This window comes from Pseudonaja textilis, chromosome Z, assembly GCF_049901715.1.
Source record: "Pseudonaja textilis isolate UNSWEBS1 chromosome Z, rPseTex1.2, whole genome shotgun sequence".
In the NCBI taxonomy this organism is placed as follows: Eukaryota; Metazoa; Chordata; class Lepidosauria; order Squamata; family Elapidae; genus Pseudonaja; species Pseudonaja textilis.
Window position 1 is genome coordinate 110470840 of NC_142008.1, and position 19628 is coordinate 110490467.

At 39.4% G+C, this 19628-nt stretch overlaps 1 protein-coding gene across 2 annotated transcripts in view; it reads left to right on the forward strand.

The window, feature by feature from the left end:
• The window catches only part of LPCAT4 (lysophosphatidylcholine acyltransferase 4), a 44638-nt gene that overhangs the window by 9391 nt on the left and 15619 nt on the right, over nt 1-19628 (forward strand). The window contains exons 2-6 of one of the 2 annotated variants that reach the window (XM_026722551.2): nt 15466-15608; nt 15716-15936; nt 17965-18077; nt 18181-18241; nt 18956-19014. In XM_026722551.2, coding sequence (XP_026578336.1) covers nt 15466-15608; nt 15716-15936; nt 17965-18077; nt 18181-18241; nt 18956-19014 — 597 coding nt within the window. The remainder of the gene's footprint in view (nt 1-15465; nt 15609-15715; nt 15937-17964; nt 18078-18180; nt 18242-18955; nt 19015-19628) is intronic. The other variant, XM_026722552.2, reaches the window with a different exon arrangement.

Genomic DNA, 19628 nt, shown 5'->3' on the forward strand with positions numbered 1-19628 from the left:
GAGGTCATTGCAACCTTCTGACAAGTAAAGTCAATGGGGAAGTCAGATTCCCTTAACAGTCTTATAATTTAATGATTGCAGTGATTTACTTAACGAATGTAGCAAGAAAGGCTGCAAAACTCACTTAACAATTGTCTCACTTACCAGCAGAAATTTTGGGTTCAATTGTGGTTGTAAATCAAGGACTATCTGTATTATTAGTTGCTTGCTCATTAGAGTAATCCAATGTTTGCTCCTGAAGGCCAGACAAGGAATAATGGATGGAAACTGAACAAGGAGAGATTTAACCTAGAAATAAGGAGGAATTTTCTGATGGTGAGAACAATCCGCCAATGGAACAGAAGTTGCCTTCCGAAGTTGTGGGAGCTTCATCAGTGGAGGTTTTCAAAAAGAGACTGGATTGCCATTTGTCAGAAATGGTGTGGGGTCTCCTGCTTGGGGGGGGGGTTGGACTAGATGACCTACAAGGTCCCTTCCAATCTAATCCAGGTGTGTCAAATTTAAGGCCCATGGGCAGGATCTGGCCCATGGGAATCTTAGATCTGGCCCTCAGGACTGCCTTGGAAACAGCAAAGGACCAGCCTGTGGTGCCTCTGCTGGTGAAAACTGAGCTCGGGAGTGCTGTGGGCAACCCTCCCAAGCTCTGTTTTCGTTGGCAGAGAGCTGCAGGAGGCCGTCCCAGCCAAAAACAGAGCTCGGGAGCCTATTTTTGCTTGCAGAGCGCTCGGACCACCAGAAGCAAACCCCGACCAGAGGTGATATTCAGCAGGTTCTGACTAGTTCTGGAGAATCGGTAGCAGAAATTTTGAGTAGTTCAGAAAACCGCCAAATACCACCTCTTACTTGAGATTTTACAGTATTCTTCCCTGCCATGCCCACCAAGCCACGCCCACAGAACCGGTAAGAAAACACATTTGGATCCTACCACTGCCCCCAACACGAGTAATGTCATGCTGGCCACGCCCCCCCTGGTCCCCCCTCCCAAGGTCATACAAAACCCTGATGCGGTCCTCAATAAAATCGAGTTTAACATCCCTGATCTAATCTAATCTTTTGGATTCTGTTTGGAAGATGGCTTTTAAATGTGCAGGAATGCAAATCCAGCACCTATTAAGGAGAATATTTATAGCTCAGGATTCGAATAAGGGATCCTTGGTGTGCCTTGGTTGTTTGCTTGCAGATGTTACATTACCCATTGATTAGCTAGCACTGATGATGTTTGGGTAATGAAATGTTTGCAGGAAGACAACCAAACTCAGAGAGCACCAAGGATCCCTCAAACGCAAATCTTGTCTGATTTACTCAAACAGTCATGTCTATTTACAGGATCCTAGGTTGCAGTGGATAACACCTCCAGGTGTATTACCCTAGAAAATGATGTGGCTAGTTTGATGAGTCATGGACCTATATGGCATTTATGTTCCTGTACATTCAGAAACACCTCTTCTAATTGAATCTGACACATTATAGAACCTATTCCTTTCCTTTCCTGTGAGTTATTAACCATGAATAGTAGTAGTGATGGTAGTAGTAGTAGTAGTAGTAGTAATAATACATAATAATAATAATACATATTAATACATAATATATAATACCCTGGATATCACGATTGTGGAGAAGAAAGAAGTGTGGATCATTGACATTGCCATCCATACTTGGTGACAGCAGAATTGACAAGAAACAAATTGAAAAAGTCACCAGATATCAGGACTTGAGAGTTGAACTGCAGAGACTCTGGCATAAACCAGTGCAGGTGGTTCCAGTGGTACTCGGCACATTGGGTGCTGTGCCTAAAGACCTAGGCAAGCACTTAAAAACAGTTGGCGCTGACAAGATCTCCTTTGGTCAGCTGCAGAAGGTCACCTTAGTGGGATCTGCTCCCATAATCTGCTGATACATCACACAGTCCTAAATGCTTGGGAAGTGTTCGACTGGTGATTTTTGATACGAAACCCAGCATAGTCATCTCATTTGCTGTGTACCATCATTTTTTGTGTATAATAATAATAATAATAATAATAATAATAATAATAATAATAAACCAAAGCATACAATTTATTGATATCCCTGTACCAGGAGATGCCAAAGTCAAAGAAAAAGAACTGGAAAAAATCATGAAATATTGCTACTTGGCCATCAAAAATACGTGATAATGGGTGAAACACGAAACAATGATACCCATTGTCATCGGGGCAGTTGGTACCATATCCAAGAATTTTATAAAATACATCAAAAAATTGCAGCTTCCTGCAATAACACCAGCTGAACTACAAAAAGCTGCTACTCAGATCATCATACATTTTAAGAAGGAACTTGAGGACTTAAGGTACCTAGGATGCTGGCAGCAATCTGTATCGAATAGCAGAGCCAGTCAGTGGTATTTGTGATACATTTTTAAATGTTCATTTGACTGTGTTTCATGTTTAATGAATAAAAGTTTATGATGATGATGATGATGATGATGATGATGATGATGATGATGATGATGTATCAGGACTTACAAATTGAAGTTGAGTGACTTGGGAAAAAGAAATCATGTATTATCCCAATTGTAATTGGAGCTCTTGGAGCAATACCTAAAGGGCTACCTCACTATTTGGAAATTCTGAATTTATCAGACTTGAATACTCTGATTCTACAAAAAACCACCTTACTTGAAACAGCTTATATCCTCCGACGCTACCTTAACAGGTGCTAGGTCCTTGGTTAGGACTCAGCCTGTTGAGATACCAACCAGCCCCAAAGGCTGTGAATCTCACTAAAGATATCATCATCATCATCATCATCATCATCATCATCATTATCATCATCTTAAGCTTCTCCCATTTTTGGAGCTGGACATTTGCAAAAAGATTCAGTCTCAGAATGCCCATGATTTTGAATCGGGTATACAAGCTGCGTTCTTCCAGATATTATTGACTCCTTTTTAAAAGGGCTTCCCAGGATAGAGAGATGTTAGATAACTACTGCTTGTCCCAATATTTGTGGATATTCTCAGTCATCCAGGTCATGGTTGTCTCAAAGGTGCTTTTTTTTTAAAGGCAACTGGACTGGTTTTATTTCTTGAGGAAGAAGACATTTCAATTCTCATCCAAGATGTTTCATCAGTTCTGATGGATGGAGGAGGGGAAATGGAAGGAACTAATCTCTAATTCCTTTTTTGAGATCCAGGTCAAGCCAAGGTCATCCTACAGTTGTCTGTTTATGTGGCAACTGACAAAGATGTAAATTGAACTTTTTCCTTAAAGCACAGTCCAATGTCCTTAGCAATATTTAAGAATTCAAGCATTTTAGATAGCTTTAGGTGTCTGCTTGAAATATATATTAACCTATTAATTAACTAATGTGAATAATTAATAATGTAGGTGTCCCATATTTTTATACATTAAAATGATATTTTTAAACAAATGAACCATCCTTTCTGCCCAAAAACTCACCTCAGTTTTGGAGTTGTGCTTTTGATTAGTACTGTTGCAAAAGTGTAATATTATTCATTGTGTGTTCCTTTAAATTATCATTTTAGTTTATTTCCCTTAACGCCCAAACTCTTTTTGGATATTTCAGAATCCAATATTTCAGAAGTTAGCAGGTATGAAACTAAACTCTTTTTCTATATAAGTGAGTCAGCATTCTCTTTTTAATTAAAAGAAATATTTGATGCACTCTGAGCTTTGTTTGCTTGCAGACATTTCATTACCCAACTAAGTAACTTCATCTTTTTAATTAAGATTGCAGACAGCACTGCTGGTGATATAATATACATATATATACACACAGAGATTTGTCTGTTTCTATGATAATTAAAGAAATGTAACTTCTTGCTATCTCATTAGCTAGCCCGTATTCTTGGAATGACCTCTCCTTTTGGGTCTGAAGTTTGAGACTTGTCCAGTGGTTATTAGCTACAAACAGAAGCATCCATGGTGTCTCTTTGTGTGCCAGATCCACAAGGTGGCATATGTAGGTCCAGTATATTGCAAATTTTAACAGAATAACAGACTGGAAGGAACTGTGAAGATTTTCTAGTCCAGAGGTGTCAAACATGCATCATCGCGTAACGTATTGGGACTTCTTTCCCCTTTGCTAACCCGGGCATGGGCCTGGCCAGTGTGTGATGCATCCGGCCCATGGGCCACAAGTTTGACGGCCCTGTTATAGACCAACCTGCTGTTCAAACAGGAGATCTTATACCATTTCAGACAAATGGTTATCCAATCTCTTCTTAAAAACTTCCAATATTGAAGCACGCACAATTTTTGGAGGCAAGCCGTTCCATGGATTCATTGTTTTAGCTGTCAGGAAATTTCTCCTTATTTCTAGGTTGCTTCTCTCCTTGATTAGTTTCCATCCATTGCTTCTTCATCCTGCCTTCAGGTACTTTGGAGAATAGTTTGACTCCCTCTCTTCTTTGTGGCAACCCCTGAGATACTGGAACACTGCTTACTTATCATGTCACCCCAGCCCATCTTTTCATTAAACGAGACATACCCAATTCCTGCATCCATTCTTCATATGTTTTAGTTTCTAATCCCCTTCTGATGCTGTTTCCACAGACAACCCTGAATGCATGAGGGAATCGTAGTGTACCTTCATATTATAATCTCTGTCAAGATGCTTTTCTCTTAGTGTCTTCTTTTCTTCTTTTCCCTTTTCTTCTTTATTGTCATTGTACGTATGTACACAGTATACATACAACAAAATTCACATAACACCCAGAGGCCAGATCCAACAGGCACACACATATGACAATTTTTAGATTCGGCAAATAATTTGTGGAAAACCCACTTCAAATACAGCAGAATCTTTCTTTGGGGGAGATGTGAAAAACGAATAAATACAATAAATGAAAGTGCTTGTTGTTTTGTTTGAACTAAAGTTATCAGTTTGGAGGAATAGAGGAAAAGTGTTAGAAATCCAGCTCCCCTAGTCACAGCTTTGCAAACACTCCTGCCTATTTGTGCTCTATTTTGTACTATTATTTTAACTTTTTTAAATCAAAGTATAAAATACAGAAATACAAATAAAAATGAAACAAGGGTAAAATAAGAGAGGAAAGGGAGAGAAAAATGTAGGATAAAGGAGGAAAAAAAAGACATTGACTTCCAACACATTTTGGTGAAGTAGAATAAGTTAACAACATGAAACCTCAACTTTTTATTTTTGTATAATAATATATACTAGCCATTTCTAAACAACAAACCTGTCTAATCAGCAAAACCCAAAATCAAAGTTGTGTACTTTTTCCATCTCAAGCATAAAGTCCAAAAGCGGTTTCCAAGTAGAAACAAAATTAATTGTGTTCTTTTCTTTAATCAAAGCAGTCCTTAATGAAGTGTGCAAACCAGCATCTGCATATCCTGCATCGGATGAGGAGAGCACATCTTTCTCCTTCTGTCCTGGCCACTTTTTACAAAGGCACGATTGAGAGCATTTTAACCAACTGTTTGGTTTGGTGGCAGCAGTGCCTCAGATAGAAAGTCCCTACAGAGAGTGGGCAGCTGAGAAAATTGTAGAAAGCTCGCTTCCCGTCATTCAGAATACTGCTTATAAGCGCTATATGCTTAGAGCTCAAAGCATTGTTAAAGACCCCCATACAACCCACTTTAGGGTCTGTTTCTGTTGCTCCCCCTCTGGGAGGAGGTTTTGAAATATTTCTGGCAGGACTACCCGATTATTTTCTTATTAAGATCTTATTTTATTATATAAAATACAAAGAAGAAAAGAAAAAATGGGAAATTAAGGGAAGGAAGGGGAGCAGGGGAAAGGGTGTGGGAGACACAAGGGGGAAGAGAGAAAGAAAGAAAAAGGGCATTGACTTCCGACTGTTCTTATAAGATAAAAACACTGCAACCTCAACTTTTTGCTTTTACACATCAGTATATAGCTAACAATTCCTATAACAGCAAATCTTTCTGATCATCAAAAACGAAGTCAAAGTTTCATTTTATTTTACTTTCTTCACAAGCACAAAATCTGGAAGTGATATCCAAACAAAAAGGGACCACCAGATTCTGTAACTGCTTTGTTCCCTATGCCATCCATCTGGTAAACTCTCAAGATTTCATTTTTCTCCCCACGCATATATCTGAACTAGACTCTGTTGTTTCTCTACGTCATCTATATATATAAAAGTGAAATACCATTCATGCACCATCACAAAATCTCCAGAACTGAAACACCTACAAACTTGAAATTTGGCACATATGTTCCTCTTGGCTTCTAGATGCTCACTAAGAAAGGATTTTTCTTTCTTTTCTTTTTTTTTGAAACAAATTTTATTAATTTTAACAAGAAACACACAAGACAAAGCATCATCAAACACTAAAAAAAAAAAAACCCGCTTTCCCATAGGTCTTTACAAAGCAGGTAACACATTATTTTATTTTATATCACATTTTTCTAATTTATCTCATTTCAATATAAACATATAAATTTCATTTTTACAGATTTCACATTATTTCTCTTTACTCTTATTCATCTGCTATTCAATCATCACACTTCTATTTTCCTCTGACTTATTTTAGCTTTTGTTTTTTTTAAAAAAAAACAAATTTTGTTAACTTTACAAAACAAACAAACAATCAAGGCATATTAAAATAAAAAATCTTTCTGGAGGAACCAATAAAACATACCAAATATAATATTTGCATTTACATTATCTGCTCATCTTCATATCCTATCCCAATTTCTCCTTTTCATTCTGTTATCCAGATTATATTTCTTACTAATCAAAAATTTTTGCCTTTTTTAAAAAAAAAAAACAATAGACAAGACATACATAACAGAGAACCTAAAAAACCTCATTTCTGAAAGCTGCTTGATCCTGGGTTAAAACTCTTCGCAAAGACACAAATTCAAAAAAAAATATTTACTTTATATGTCAATCCATATCTTATTACCATTTTCAATTTTCTATATAACTTCTTCCCTCTTTTATCTTTCTTAATTATATTTTATTTATCCTATCTCAATGCAATTCATAGTACTTAACATTTTTTGTCTGTTCTTTTACCGTTATCCATTCATCTTTTTTCTTTAAATATATTCTCCTGTAGACTAACTGGAGTAACACCTTTAACTCTTTTCCCTAACTTCACAATACTTAATATAACACTTAAATTATATTGAGATTCTGGTTAATACATTCTAAAATTACACATCACACACACACAAAAAACTTTGTGAAAAAAGCAAATAGGCTACAATTACAAAATATAAGCCTATAGCCCACCAGAAATACCATAAAAGAGCAAATCATACGTACTAATACACATTCTACTCTGAATACACATAGAAAATCACACTTTTATGTACCTTCCAGAATCCCTTTTTCATTTAAATTACCCATTGTCTCTAAATAGATTTTGTTTCTTAGAGTCTTGCTTCCCAGCATTAAGGTTTTTCACCCCCTCCTTTCTCATTTGTTTATTTTTCTTCTTGCCTTTTTTTCCCCCTTGTCTCTCCTCCCCCCTTTTCTTCTTCTGCTTACTCACTTTCTGTTGTTTCCTAACCTTATATCCAGCTTTCATCTCATTTTCTCTTTTTGGATTGTTTTCTCTACCCTTAAAATCCCCTTTTTCCTTTCCTCTTCCTCCTCCTCCCCAAAGTGAACCCATTGCTCATCCAAAATGGCTTCTTCTTCTTCTTTGTTCCAGTCGTCCTGCTGTGTAGTCAATTTTTCATAGGTGCGTATACGCCATTTCTAAAAATTGAAAAGAGTGCCCCAAGAATCTTTTCCATCTTGCTCTTCTTTCTTATATTTTTGGTATTGAGTTTTTAGTTCATCCAAAAGCAATGCCATCCTGAAGAGAAAGATTTCTTCAAAAACAACCACCCAAATGTTTTTAATCAAAAGTAATTCCAAAAGAATTTCAAAGTCACTAAAAGTCCAAATGACTGTTTCTTTCAATACTTTTTTTTTACCCTCTTCAATTTCTCTTTATGGGGTTACTGATTGATCAAAAAGTTCCCATTAAAATGTATCTTTCTTTGAAATTCTAGGTAGTCTCCTCCTTTTTCAAGCTCTGCTCCAAAAAGTTTTTTTCCTCTCCCCCCCTTGCAACAACAATTTCCCTTTAAACGCTCAGAAATCCATACCTCCAATTCGGGCTTTCCAATTCTGAGGATGTTAAGTCCAAAGTCCTTTCTCTGATAATTTTTGAGTTAAAATATCTTCGGTGCCCAATGCATTTTCCAGTTCTGCATTTAATGCTTCTGTGGGGTGGGAGAGTAAGTAGGAAAAAAAAAAGGTTTCCCTTAGCAGCTTTCTCCGCCACTGTCTCTCTTCTTAGGGATACAATGTATCTTTCAGGCAATAAACAATTCCACTCCAGGGTTTTAAAAGCTGTTATTTTCCCGGTACAGCCAACACTTCCATGGTTTAAATCTTCCTTCTCCTCCTTCCTCCTGCACAATCTTTTCCAGCTGCCAGCTTCTTGGTGGCGGCCATGGCTGACCGCCGTTGCACCACCTTGAGAAAAGGAGGTTAAGCTGGGTGAGGAGGGGGTCTGAGAAACCCCCAAACCCCTTCCCAGATCCTCCTATCTTCGGCTGCCTCTACAGGGCAGCCTTATCCTCCAAATCCATCTGGATCGGAGGCACCAAGATGGCGAACACAGCAGGGATCGCGAAGAAACGCAAATCCCTGCTGTCACCGAAGCCTGGCAACCCGGAAGTCCTAAGAAAGGATTTTTCGAAATAACCATCAGAGCATTAGTATTTTGTATATTATTATTAATACGCTCTGATGTTAAGGAGTTCTATTCCCCCTCCCCACCTGAAAAGAAATCTGTTCCAAATGCAAAACACAAGCAGAGGAGAGCAGTTTCCATTTCAGTTTTAGTTTCACAGCAGCAACCAGCTTTAGTACAGAACAGTTGAACTAAGCCACACCCAGGCTCCATGCTGTCTTCTTGCTCATACAGCAAATATTGTTTCAGTTTTCTTGTTTCAGTTTCCAAACAGCCCTCAATTCTCTCACACACTGACAGGATGCTAGCCAGATGAATACTGACAGATGTTGGTAGGCAGAGGCACAATTTTTTCCCTTTATTTTCCTCTCCAAAAACTAAGCTCGATCACATAGTTTCATAGTGAAGCACGGGTACAGAGCTAGTAGAATATATGTGGGTATATGCATAATTTTGTATTTATTTATTTTGTTGTGTTTATGTAGTATATATTGGAGGTGGTGACCCCTTGAGAGCAGCATTTTTTTTGAAAATTTTATTGACATAGAACATAAAACATAGAACATAAAAACACAAAACATCTTTTTTGAAAGCAGCCTGATCCCAGGTTACATCTCTTCGTGCAGACACAAATTCAAATTCATGCTCATTTTTATATTCCATTCCATATCTTATTACCATTCTACATTTTCTATATAACTTCTCCCCTCTTTCAATTTTCTTAATTTTATTTTATTTATTTCATCTCAGTTCAAATCATCATACTTATATTCTTTGTCTGTCCTGTTTCAGCTGTCTATTATCTTTTCTCAGTAAGCAAAATTTCTCCTATGACCACTGATTGGAGTATGATGCCTTTATATCTTTCCCGTAAAATTATAACACTTAATATAATACATAACTTCCGTTCAGATTCTGCTTGGTACATTCTAAAACTACACAATGTATTTTAAAAAGAAAAAATTATAAATATATAACATTATTAAAACAACAATCCATACCAATTTGATTCTATCATTAATATTAATATTCATTTAAATCTTGAACATTTTATACATTACTTTTCAAATAAGTATCATACTTCTATGGAAACACTTATAAACTTTCCATAATTACGTCCCTCTCACTTCACTTATATTTTATAAAACACTGAGTAGTTAAAATGTTCCCATTCCTTCCTAGTTCAATTCTCTCATTTATTTCATTTCATTTATTTTGTTCACAAAAGTTTCACTAAATTACACTATTTTATTCCACTTTTTAATCATATGTTGTTTCCAATTTTCTAGCATTATTTCTATTACAAATATAACAATACAATCTTATGTACCTTTACAGAATCCCTTTTTCAGTTAAATTTTCACCCATTATCTCTGAATAAATCCTGTTTCTTTACATCTTGCTCCAAACCTTTGTAACTTCTCTTCCCTTCCTTCTTCCCTTTCTTCTCTCTCCCCTTTTTACCCCCTGTCTCTCCACCTCCATTTCCCTCTTTTGTATTCCCCTTTTCTGTTGCTTTCCAACATTATATCCCCTTTTCACATTATTTTTCCCTTTTTTGGCTGTTTTTTTTAGGTCTTAGATTCTCTATTCTCTTTCCCCCCTTTCCCTTTTCTTCCCCAGATAGAAGTACTTGTTCATTAAAAACAGCTTCTTCTTTGTACCAATCTTCTTGTTGCACAGTCTTTTCTTGTTGTTTCTTCTAAATACCAATCGCCATTTCTAAGAATTGAAAAATAGAGCCAAAGGAGCCCTTCCCTTCTTGTTCCTCTTCTTTATATTTTTTAAATTTGATTTTCAGTTCATCCAGTTCATTCAGTTCATCCAGAGGTGATACCGTTGTGGAGGTTTTTTTTTTTTTTAAGCCTGGTTTTCAGGGCTTCAGTGGCAGGCAGGAATCTGCGATTGTGCGCGGTTTCTGCCTGGGCTTGCTGCTGGAGTGCCCCGAGCCAGCTGGCTTTGGGGCTAAGCCACCCCATAGAGGTGGTGAAGACGGGGGAGATCCAGCAGGGTCAAGGGGAGCCACACCTCTCCTCCTCAGCTGGCTAAACTCCTTTTCCTGAAGGTGGTAAGAATGGCGGTCAGAAATGGCTGCCTCAAAGAAGCACTCAGCTGGAAAAGAAAGTGCAGGAGGAATTTAAGATGTGAAAGTTTTTGGCTGACCGGGACAAAAAGTAACAACCAAGGTACCCTGGAATTTAAATTTTGCAAAAGATACATCGCTCCCAAAGAAGAGTCTGAAGCAGCGAACGAAAGTGAAGAGGGAAAGTTTTTTTTTCTTCACTCTCCTTCCTCACACTGATAATGAGAAGATCTGAATAAAGAAATTGGAAAAATCCGCTTTGGCACCAACAGGTAATTAAGCTGGAAATATAATTAAATGCCAAAGGGACAATAAAGATTTCTGAACACTAAAAAATTCTTTTTTTGCTATAAGTGGGAAGGGAGAGGAAAAGAATAAGGGCAGGACTTGGAAGGAGGAGACTGCTTGGAATTCAAAAGAATTTAAAGTTAAATCTTAACAAGACTTGTAAAGGATACATTTTAACTGGAACTTTGCAACTAAATAGTAACCCCAAGAAGAGAAAGTGAAAAAAGAAGAAAGTGTTAAAAGAAACAGCTTGTGTATATTTGGATTGTTTGGTGATTTTGGGACTTTTTGAAATCATATTTGAATGACTAAAAACAATTGGGTGGTTGTTTAAAAAAAAAAGAAATTTCATTTTAATGTAGGCCAATTAGTGTACATGTCAAAGTGATAATGAAGTTATTCGAAGTTCTCTCGCAAAAAGCACACAGCCGATTCATTCAGTCTGGCTGTTTCCCAAAGGAACCATTACTGGCCTCAATGCTGAAGGCCCTCTGCGACATAGTATTTGTGCCAAGGAGCCCCAGAAGAGGAGTTACAACCGGGAATGAACTCTCGGCCAGACAGGAATTCTGGAGCAGTGCAATGAAACAAGGGACAAAATTGCTGACTTCTCAGTCGTTGGCTGGCATTTCTCCTTATAGGGAAGTAAAAAAACAACATCAGGATTTGCTCTTGCTACAACCCCAAATTAACCTGACAATTGTCATGTGGACTTAAGCAGTGAGCCCTCAACTTACGACCACAATTGAGCACAAAATTTCTGTTGTTAAGCAAGACATTTGTGAGGTGATGACTGTTACTATGTCATGTGATCCCCTTTTGCGATCTTCTGATAAGCAAAGTCAATGGGGAAACTAGATTCACTTCACAACTGGGTTACACTCTTATCTACTGCAGTGATTCACTGAACAACCGAGGCAAGAAAGGTTGTAAAATGGGGCAAAAGTCACTTAACAAATGTCTCACTTAGCAACAAAAAATTTTGAGCTCAGTTGTGGTTGTAAGTTGACGACTACCTGTATCATTTTAGAATAGAATAGAATAACAGAATTGGAAGAGGTCTTGGAGGTCTTCTAGTCCAACCCTCTGCTTTGGCAGGAAACCCTTCACCACTTCAGACAAATAGTTGTCCAATCTCTTCTTAAAAACTTCCAGTGTTGGAGCATTCACAACTTCTGGAAGCAAGTTGTTCCACTGATTAATTGTTCTGTCAGGAAATTTCTCCTAAGTTCTCAGTTCCTTCTCTCCTTTATTAGTTTCTTGAATGGACTTTATATGTTTGTAGATAGTGGGTATCCTGCGTTTCGTACAGCAACTCAAGAGTTCATTCATACCACTCCCTTCTCCTGTCATCATCCCTCAATAACAATCCTTTGGCTGGCCACAGAGAAATTAAACTAGATATTGGATTTTTCCAGTGCCAGTCCAACTTTTTAACCAACAAGGATCAATGTCAAAAGCAAAACCTCAGTTTTTTAAAAAAAAACATTTGGTAGCATTAATACAGCAATAGCAGCCTAAGCTGGTTTTCACAGCCAAGTTGTGTAGAGGAGAGAATTCTCCAGTTGGAGCCACAAAAATTAAGAGAATTCCAGTCCCTCCCAGTTTGTGCCATCTTCCCTCAGCTTCGTGACCTCCCATTTTCGAGCAGTTCTGCTCATAGAGGGGATTATTGCCCCAGGTGTCTATCACAAGTCACAATGTAACTTAAGCAAATTGCATAATTACACAATTTGTGTCATTGGTATGATGACGTCAGGCTGCACAGGACAGGATTTGCCCCCTGGCAGGTGCCTGTTGTGATCACCATGGGGAAAAAGGAAGATGTTGTTGGCTCCCTGGGGTATCAGTATCAGTTCTTCCAACCACAAGGTCTTGGCTAAGAGAACATCTCAGCCTTCAGAAGAAAGTGACATTTCCAAAGTTGCCAAAGTAACGATCTTTGTCAAGAGCAATGCAGACAAACGTGTTATTATTGCCTTCGCAAGTGGAAGTAAGGAAGAACAGGCAGCATAGGGAACACACGGAAACTGAGTTAATCTATCTCCCCATTTTATGCAAATAATCCATACAAACTGATGTTCCCTTAAAGCAATGGGCTTGCGGCTAAGTAGACATAATAAGATTTTATTAGAGTTTTAGCTCACCTTTGTTGCTTTATACATAACTCACGGTGGCTAACATAGTCATATTCCTTCCTCCTCTTATTTTCCTCACAACAACAACAACAAGAACCACTCTGTGAGGCATCGGGCTGAGAGAGAACTTTCATGCCTAGAAACTTTCATTCACCTGGTGATTGGCCCAAAGTCTCCCAGCCAATTTTCATGCCAAAGTAGCAATAGCAATAGCACTTAGACTTATATATCCCTTCACATTGTTTTACAGCCCTCTCTAAGCGGTTTACAGAGTCAAGCTATTGCCCCCAACAATCTGGGTCCTCATTTTATCCACCTCGGAAGGATGGGAGGCTGAGTCAACCTTGAGCCTGGTGAGATTCGAACTACCAAATTGGAGGAAGCCGGCAGTCAGCAGAAGTAGCATGTTGTACTGCGTTGTAATCACTGTGCCACTGCCCTTCATAGGACTAAAATTCACTGTCTCCTAGTGATTGACCCAAAGTCATCCAGGCAGCTTTCATGCCTAAAGTGGGACTAGAACTCACTGTCACCCAGTAGTTGACCCAAAGTCACCCAACCAATATTCATGCCTGAGGTGGGACTAGAACTCACAGTCTCCTGGTTTCTAGGTCCACATTTTAACCACTACCCCAAACTACTCTACAGTACTTGCAGTGGGAATCTAAGTCAGCAGAGCAAACTGATTTATGCATGACTCCAAACATATTTTTTATTATTATTTTTCCTTCATCTGTATAATTGTTGGTTATTTATTTGGCTTGTGTACTATTCTTCCTAAAATAATTTGCAAAACGTGCGGTCGGGCATGAGGCCAGGAAGTCCTCGCTTAATTATTGTAACACTCAATTACTGCCTTTTCTGAATTTGTGATTCTGCTTTTCTAATTGTGCACCCTTATAGATAGAAATATTTTTGAGCAGGGACCCCTCCCCCAAGACACAAGGATATATAGCAATAGCACTTAGACTTATATACCACTTTATAGTGCTTTACAGCCTTAGTTTAATGAAAATAAGGACTAAGGGGTGACATGATTTGCAGTGTTCCTATAGCTCAGGGGCTGCCACAAAGAAGAAGTCAACTTATTCTCCAAAGCACCTGAAGGCAGGACAAGAAGAAATGGATGGAAACTAAGGAGAGAAGCAACTGAGAACTAAGGAGGAATTTCCTGACAGAACAATTAATCAGTGGAACAGCTTCCCTCCGGAAGCTGTGAATGCTCCAACACTGGAAGTTTTTAAGAAGAAATTGGACAACAATTTGTCTGAAGTGGTGTAGGGCAGGCCTGTCAAACTGGTGGCCTATGGGCTGGGTGTACCTTATGTGCAGGCCATGCCCACCCCGGCTCCACAAAGGCCAAAAACAATGTGCTACACATGATACATCATGTTATGTGATCGAGTTTGACATCTGTGAAATAGGGTTTCCAGCCTGAGCAGGGGGTTGGACTAGAAGACCTCCAAGGTCCCTTCCAGCTTTGTTAATCTGTATTCTTTTATCTTTTGAAAATCACCCAGGTTTATAATCATAATTTAGAGCAGAGTATCCCAATCTTGTGGGTCTGGGGGAGGGGAGACTGGGCAGAAGACTTTACGTGTGCATGTGCACATGTGAACAGTGCTGCAAATGAGGGCAAAACACAAATGGGTCCATGAGTGCAACGCTCACTGCAACACTAGTGCAAGAAGAGGAATGAGTACATGCACTGGCCGGACATTCACATGGCCCGGTGGCCAAAAGACCACAGCCCAATAGTGGGCTGGGGCCTACAGGTTGGGGATCCCTGATTTAGAGTCTTCCCAAATTAGGGGATGCGGTGATTCAGTGGCTAAGATGCTGAGCTTGTCGATCAGAAAGGTTGGCAGTTTTGTGGTTTGAATTCTTAGCACTGCATAACGAAGTGAGCTCCTGTTACTTGTCCCAGCTTCTGCCAACCTAGTAGTTTGACAGCATGTAAAATGCAAGGAGAAAAATAGGGCCCCCTTTGGTGGGAAGGTAACAGAGTTCCATGCGTCTTCAGCATTTAGTCATGCCAGCCACATGACTACGGAGATGTCTTTGGACAGCCCTGGCTCTTCGGCTTTGTAACGGAGATGAGCACCACCTCCTAGAGCCGGAAACGACTAGCACATATGTGCTAGAGGAACTTTAACCTTTAATCAAATTAGAAAATGTAATGAACAAAAAAAGGAAAGAAAATGAGGATCTGGATTGGGGTACATCTTTAGAACAACACCTTCCAATGAATTTCTTTTCCTTGCAGTTCTATGTGCTGGGGGTTATTCTGGCCCCCATCCGGGTTGCGTTGGCTTTTGTGGTCCTCTTCCTTATCTGGCCCTTCGCCTTGCTCCAAGTGGTGGGATTGTCTGAAGAAACCTTGCAAGAACCTTGTTCAGGATGGAGAAAGTAAGTAATGGGAAGGGCCCCTCTCAGCTCTCCTTTGGACTCTTTGCTTGCAGTCCTCTTAACGCCTCCTGCTTTTTTTGCCCTTCTTCTTCCTCATCCATTTTCAGCACAGTTTCTCATGGTTCGGTGTATTGGCTGAGTCGCCTGATGTTTTTCTTGCTTGGGTTCATGCGGATCCGGGTGAGAGGTCAGAGGGCATCCCGGCTTGAGGCACCCATCCTGGTGGCTGCTCCTCACTCCACCTTCTTTGACCCCATTATTTTGCTGCCCTGCGATCTTCCCAAGGTGGTGTCACGCACGGAGAATCTCCATGTGCCGGTCATTGGAGGTAAGGCTACTTTAGATAGCTGGGGATAGTGGGTGAGTAGGTCAAGGAAACTCACGTAGGCAGTAGAACGTTCCTTTGGAAGTTTTATATGCATTGCATCTTACATCTGGTACACCATTTGGGCTTTAGAGTACAGTACTGCAGGCTACTTCTGCTGCCTGCCAGCTGCCTACGTTTTTGCAATTTGGCAGTTCAAATCCAACCAGGCTCAAGGTTGACTCAGCCTTCGATCTTTCCGAGGTGGGTAAAATGAGGACCCAGATTGTTGGGAGCAATAGGTTGACTCTGTAAACTGCTTAGAGAAGGCTGTAAGGCACTGTGAAGCGGTGTATAAGTCTTAAGTGTTAGTGCTATTCTAGTCCTCATGATGGTGAAAATATCTGCAGCGGTTAGTGCAGTGGGCATTTTAACACAATAACATTATCCATAGAAATAGAATAGGATAGGATAGAATAGGAATAGGAATAGAATATGATAGGAATAGAATAGAATAGGAATAGGAATGAGAATAGATAGAATAGGAATAGAGTAGGAATAGGAATAGAATAGGAATTGGAATGGAATAGGAATAAAAATAGGAATTAGAATAGATAGCAATAGAGTAGAATAGAACAGAACAGAATAGAATTCTTTACTGGCCAAGTATGATTTGGACACATAACTTCCCTGTTCTTGGAGTGAAGCTTGATTTCACCCTCAAATGTCTAAAAGAATAACATTTGGGGACTTAGATTTTTACTGCCATATTGGGGGTGCAAACATCCCACTGAATGTCAGATAGCAGTAAAGGGGTGGCATATCTTTATATCTTTGCCACTATGAAATGGTAGCAAATGCTCTTGTGGCTTGGATTTCGATCACACTGATTTGCTTGCTCCACATCTGTTGCTACCTTGTGCTGATTATAACACTGTCATTGGTTAAAATGGGATGAAGCCTTTGGATTGATCCTCAGGAGTTTATGAACTTATAAAGCATTCGTTCCCTTGACACCTTTGGATTTCATGAAGCAAATTACATACAGCAGTCACAACAAAAGGAACCTATATATTTATTTACTAATTAGCCTATAGACCTGTGATGGCGAATCTATGGCACACGTGCCACAGGTGGCACATAAAGCCATTTGTGCTGGCATGTGAGCTGAAAGCAGACTTACCTCACTGCACATGTGTGCACCTCACAGCTGATTTTCATCTTGTTTGAGGCCTTTTTCAGCCTCCCAGAGGCTTGAGGACAGCTTCTGCAGCCTTTCCAGGCCAAAAAATAGGCCCGTTTCATCACTTCTTGTAATACCTGAAGTGATGAAACGGGCTTATTTTTTGGCCTGCAAAGGCTGAAGAAGCTATCCTCAAGCCTCTGGGAGGCCAAAAAGCCTCAAACTGACCGAAAATCAGCTAAGAGGCGCAATGCAGGTAAGGGAGCTGGGGGGGATTGCTTGTGCATTCGTGGGGCAATGCGTGCATTGCCTTCTTGGGTGCTAGCACAATTTTGGCACGGAGCCCAAAAAGGTTAACCACCACTGCTATAGGCCATGTCAACATATAGTCCAAACATATATCACCATTAAAGTTCTAAACAAACAAATTGCAATTACAAATTTTGATCACATGACCATGGGGATACTGCAATGGTCATAAGTGTGAAAAACAGCTATACGTCATTTTTTTCAGTGCCATTGTAACTTTGAATGGTCAGTAAATGAACTATTGTGAGTTGAGGACTACCTGTATTGCTTCCTTTGGGAAAATATTTCTCAGGCCAATTTCCTGGCAGTGACTCAGAAAAGCTTTATTTTATTTTATTTTATTATTTTATTTTATTTTATTTGTCAATTGCTTACAAGATAATAGAGATAAGAATAAACATAAGTATAAATACAGGAAATAGGTACGAATAATTGGGGACAATAGGATAGGGACGGTAGGCACGATTGTGCACTTATGTATTATTATAATATAATATATTATATATTGTGCACTTTGCAATCACTTGTCCCTCTCTCCCCCCTGTGCTCACCCCCTCCAGCCCTGCTGAGATTCAATCAGGCCATCCTGGTTTCCCGCCATGATCCAGCTTCTCGCAAGAAAGTGGTGGAAGAAGTGAAGAAACGAGCAACATCCCAGGGGAAATGGCCACAGGTAAAACTTATTGGAGGACCCGATCCATTAAGTTAATGTAGTTCCTCTTTGATTTGAGAGGTTTAAAGGTTCCTCTCTTGATTTGTGTGACCTCTTTCTCCAGGTGCTTTTCTATCCCGAGGGCACCTGCTCCAACAAAAAAGCCTTACTGAAGTTTAAACCAGGTAAGACATCATTAGCAAGTCTGTTCAACAGGTGTAAAACAATGGATTGGTTGTACAAATCCATTAACTAGCATTGAAGATTGCCCTGCCTTAAACTAACTGATCCAAAAAGACAACTCTTTATGGTTGACGCAACAATTAAGCCCTTTTGTAGCCTACTTTGAAAAGCAGACAATTATTTTAAGTCTAATCTCTTTTGAAAACTGGAGGGAAAAAACAGACTTTCTTTTTCCATTGATTTGGGTAAAAGGCTTGTGAATATCCTAACCCTTCAACCTTAAAATATTCCTTAGATTCACCTTCAGCACTCAGGTTAAAAAAAAAGGTAAAGAAATCCCTGCGGATTTTTACTCTGCTTGTCATTGCCAACTATAAGGGGCAGTTCTCATCTCCGTTTCAAGGCCATCGGGCCAGCACTGTTGGAAGACATTTCCATGGTCATGTGGCTAGCATGATGTCATGGAGTGCTATTACCTTCCCACTGAAGTGGTACCTATTTATCTACTTGTATTTGCATGCTTTCAAACAGCTAGGTTATCAGGAGCTGGAATCAGGAGAGGAGCTCATCCCGTCACATGGCGCTTGGGTCTTGAACCCAAGTTGCCAGCTTTCCAGCCGATAAACCCAGACTCTTAACCACTGAGCCACTGCGCCATTCTTTTAGCCAGCAGGACAGATAAGTAAACCTTGAGCGTGTTTGCTTTATGTTCTCAGGTGCCTTCATATCTGGTGTTCCCATTCAGCCGGTTCTCATTCGCTACCCCAACTCTGTGGTGAGTTTTCACGAACTTTAGGAGAGAGTCTTAACATTGTAATCATTATAGATAATCCTCAATTTACAGCCACAATTGGGTTCAGAATTTCTATTGCTAATTAACATGGTTGTTAAAATGAGTTGTGACCAATTTTACCACCTTTTTTTTTAAACCACAGTTATTTAAGTGAACCACTACAGTTGTTGTCTAGAGAGATTCTCAGCCATCCAGGTCATGATTGTCCCAAACAGCCTGCCCCCATGTTCAACAGTGAAGGGACACAGGGCAGAAATATCCTGAAGAAAGCACAGCTCCACAACACAGTCCATTTAGCAGTTCCAAGAAGGCTGCACACCCAATTGTACTATTCAGGTGACTCGGTGGACACAGATAAACCTCCAAGTGGCCTCAACAACTCTCTAAGCAATACAAAGCAAGTTTATTACAGTCAAAAACCAGAGACCAGAACAAATAAAAACACTCAAGTAGTATCTAGTTAAAAGTTTTAGAATAAAGTAATAAATAACAGATAAAATCTATATTAAAATTTCAAGTTGGCATCCAATCTGTTAGTTAAACATATGGCCTAACTATACTATAATATCAGTCTTTAAACGGTGAGGCCCATAGTC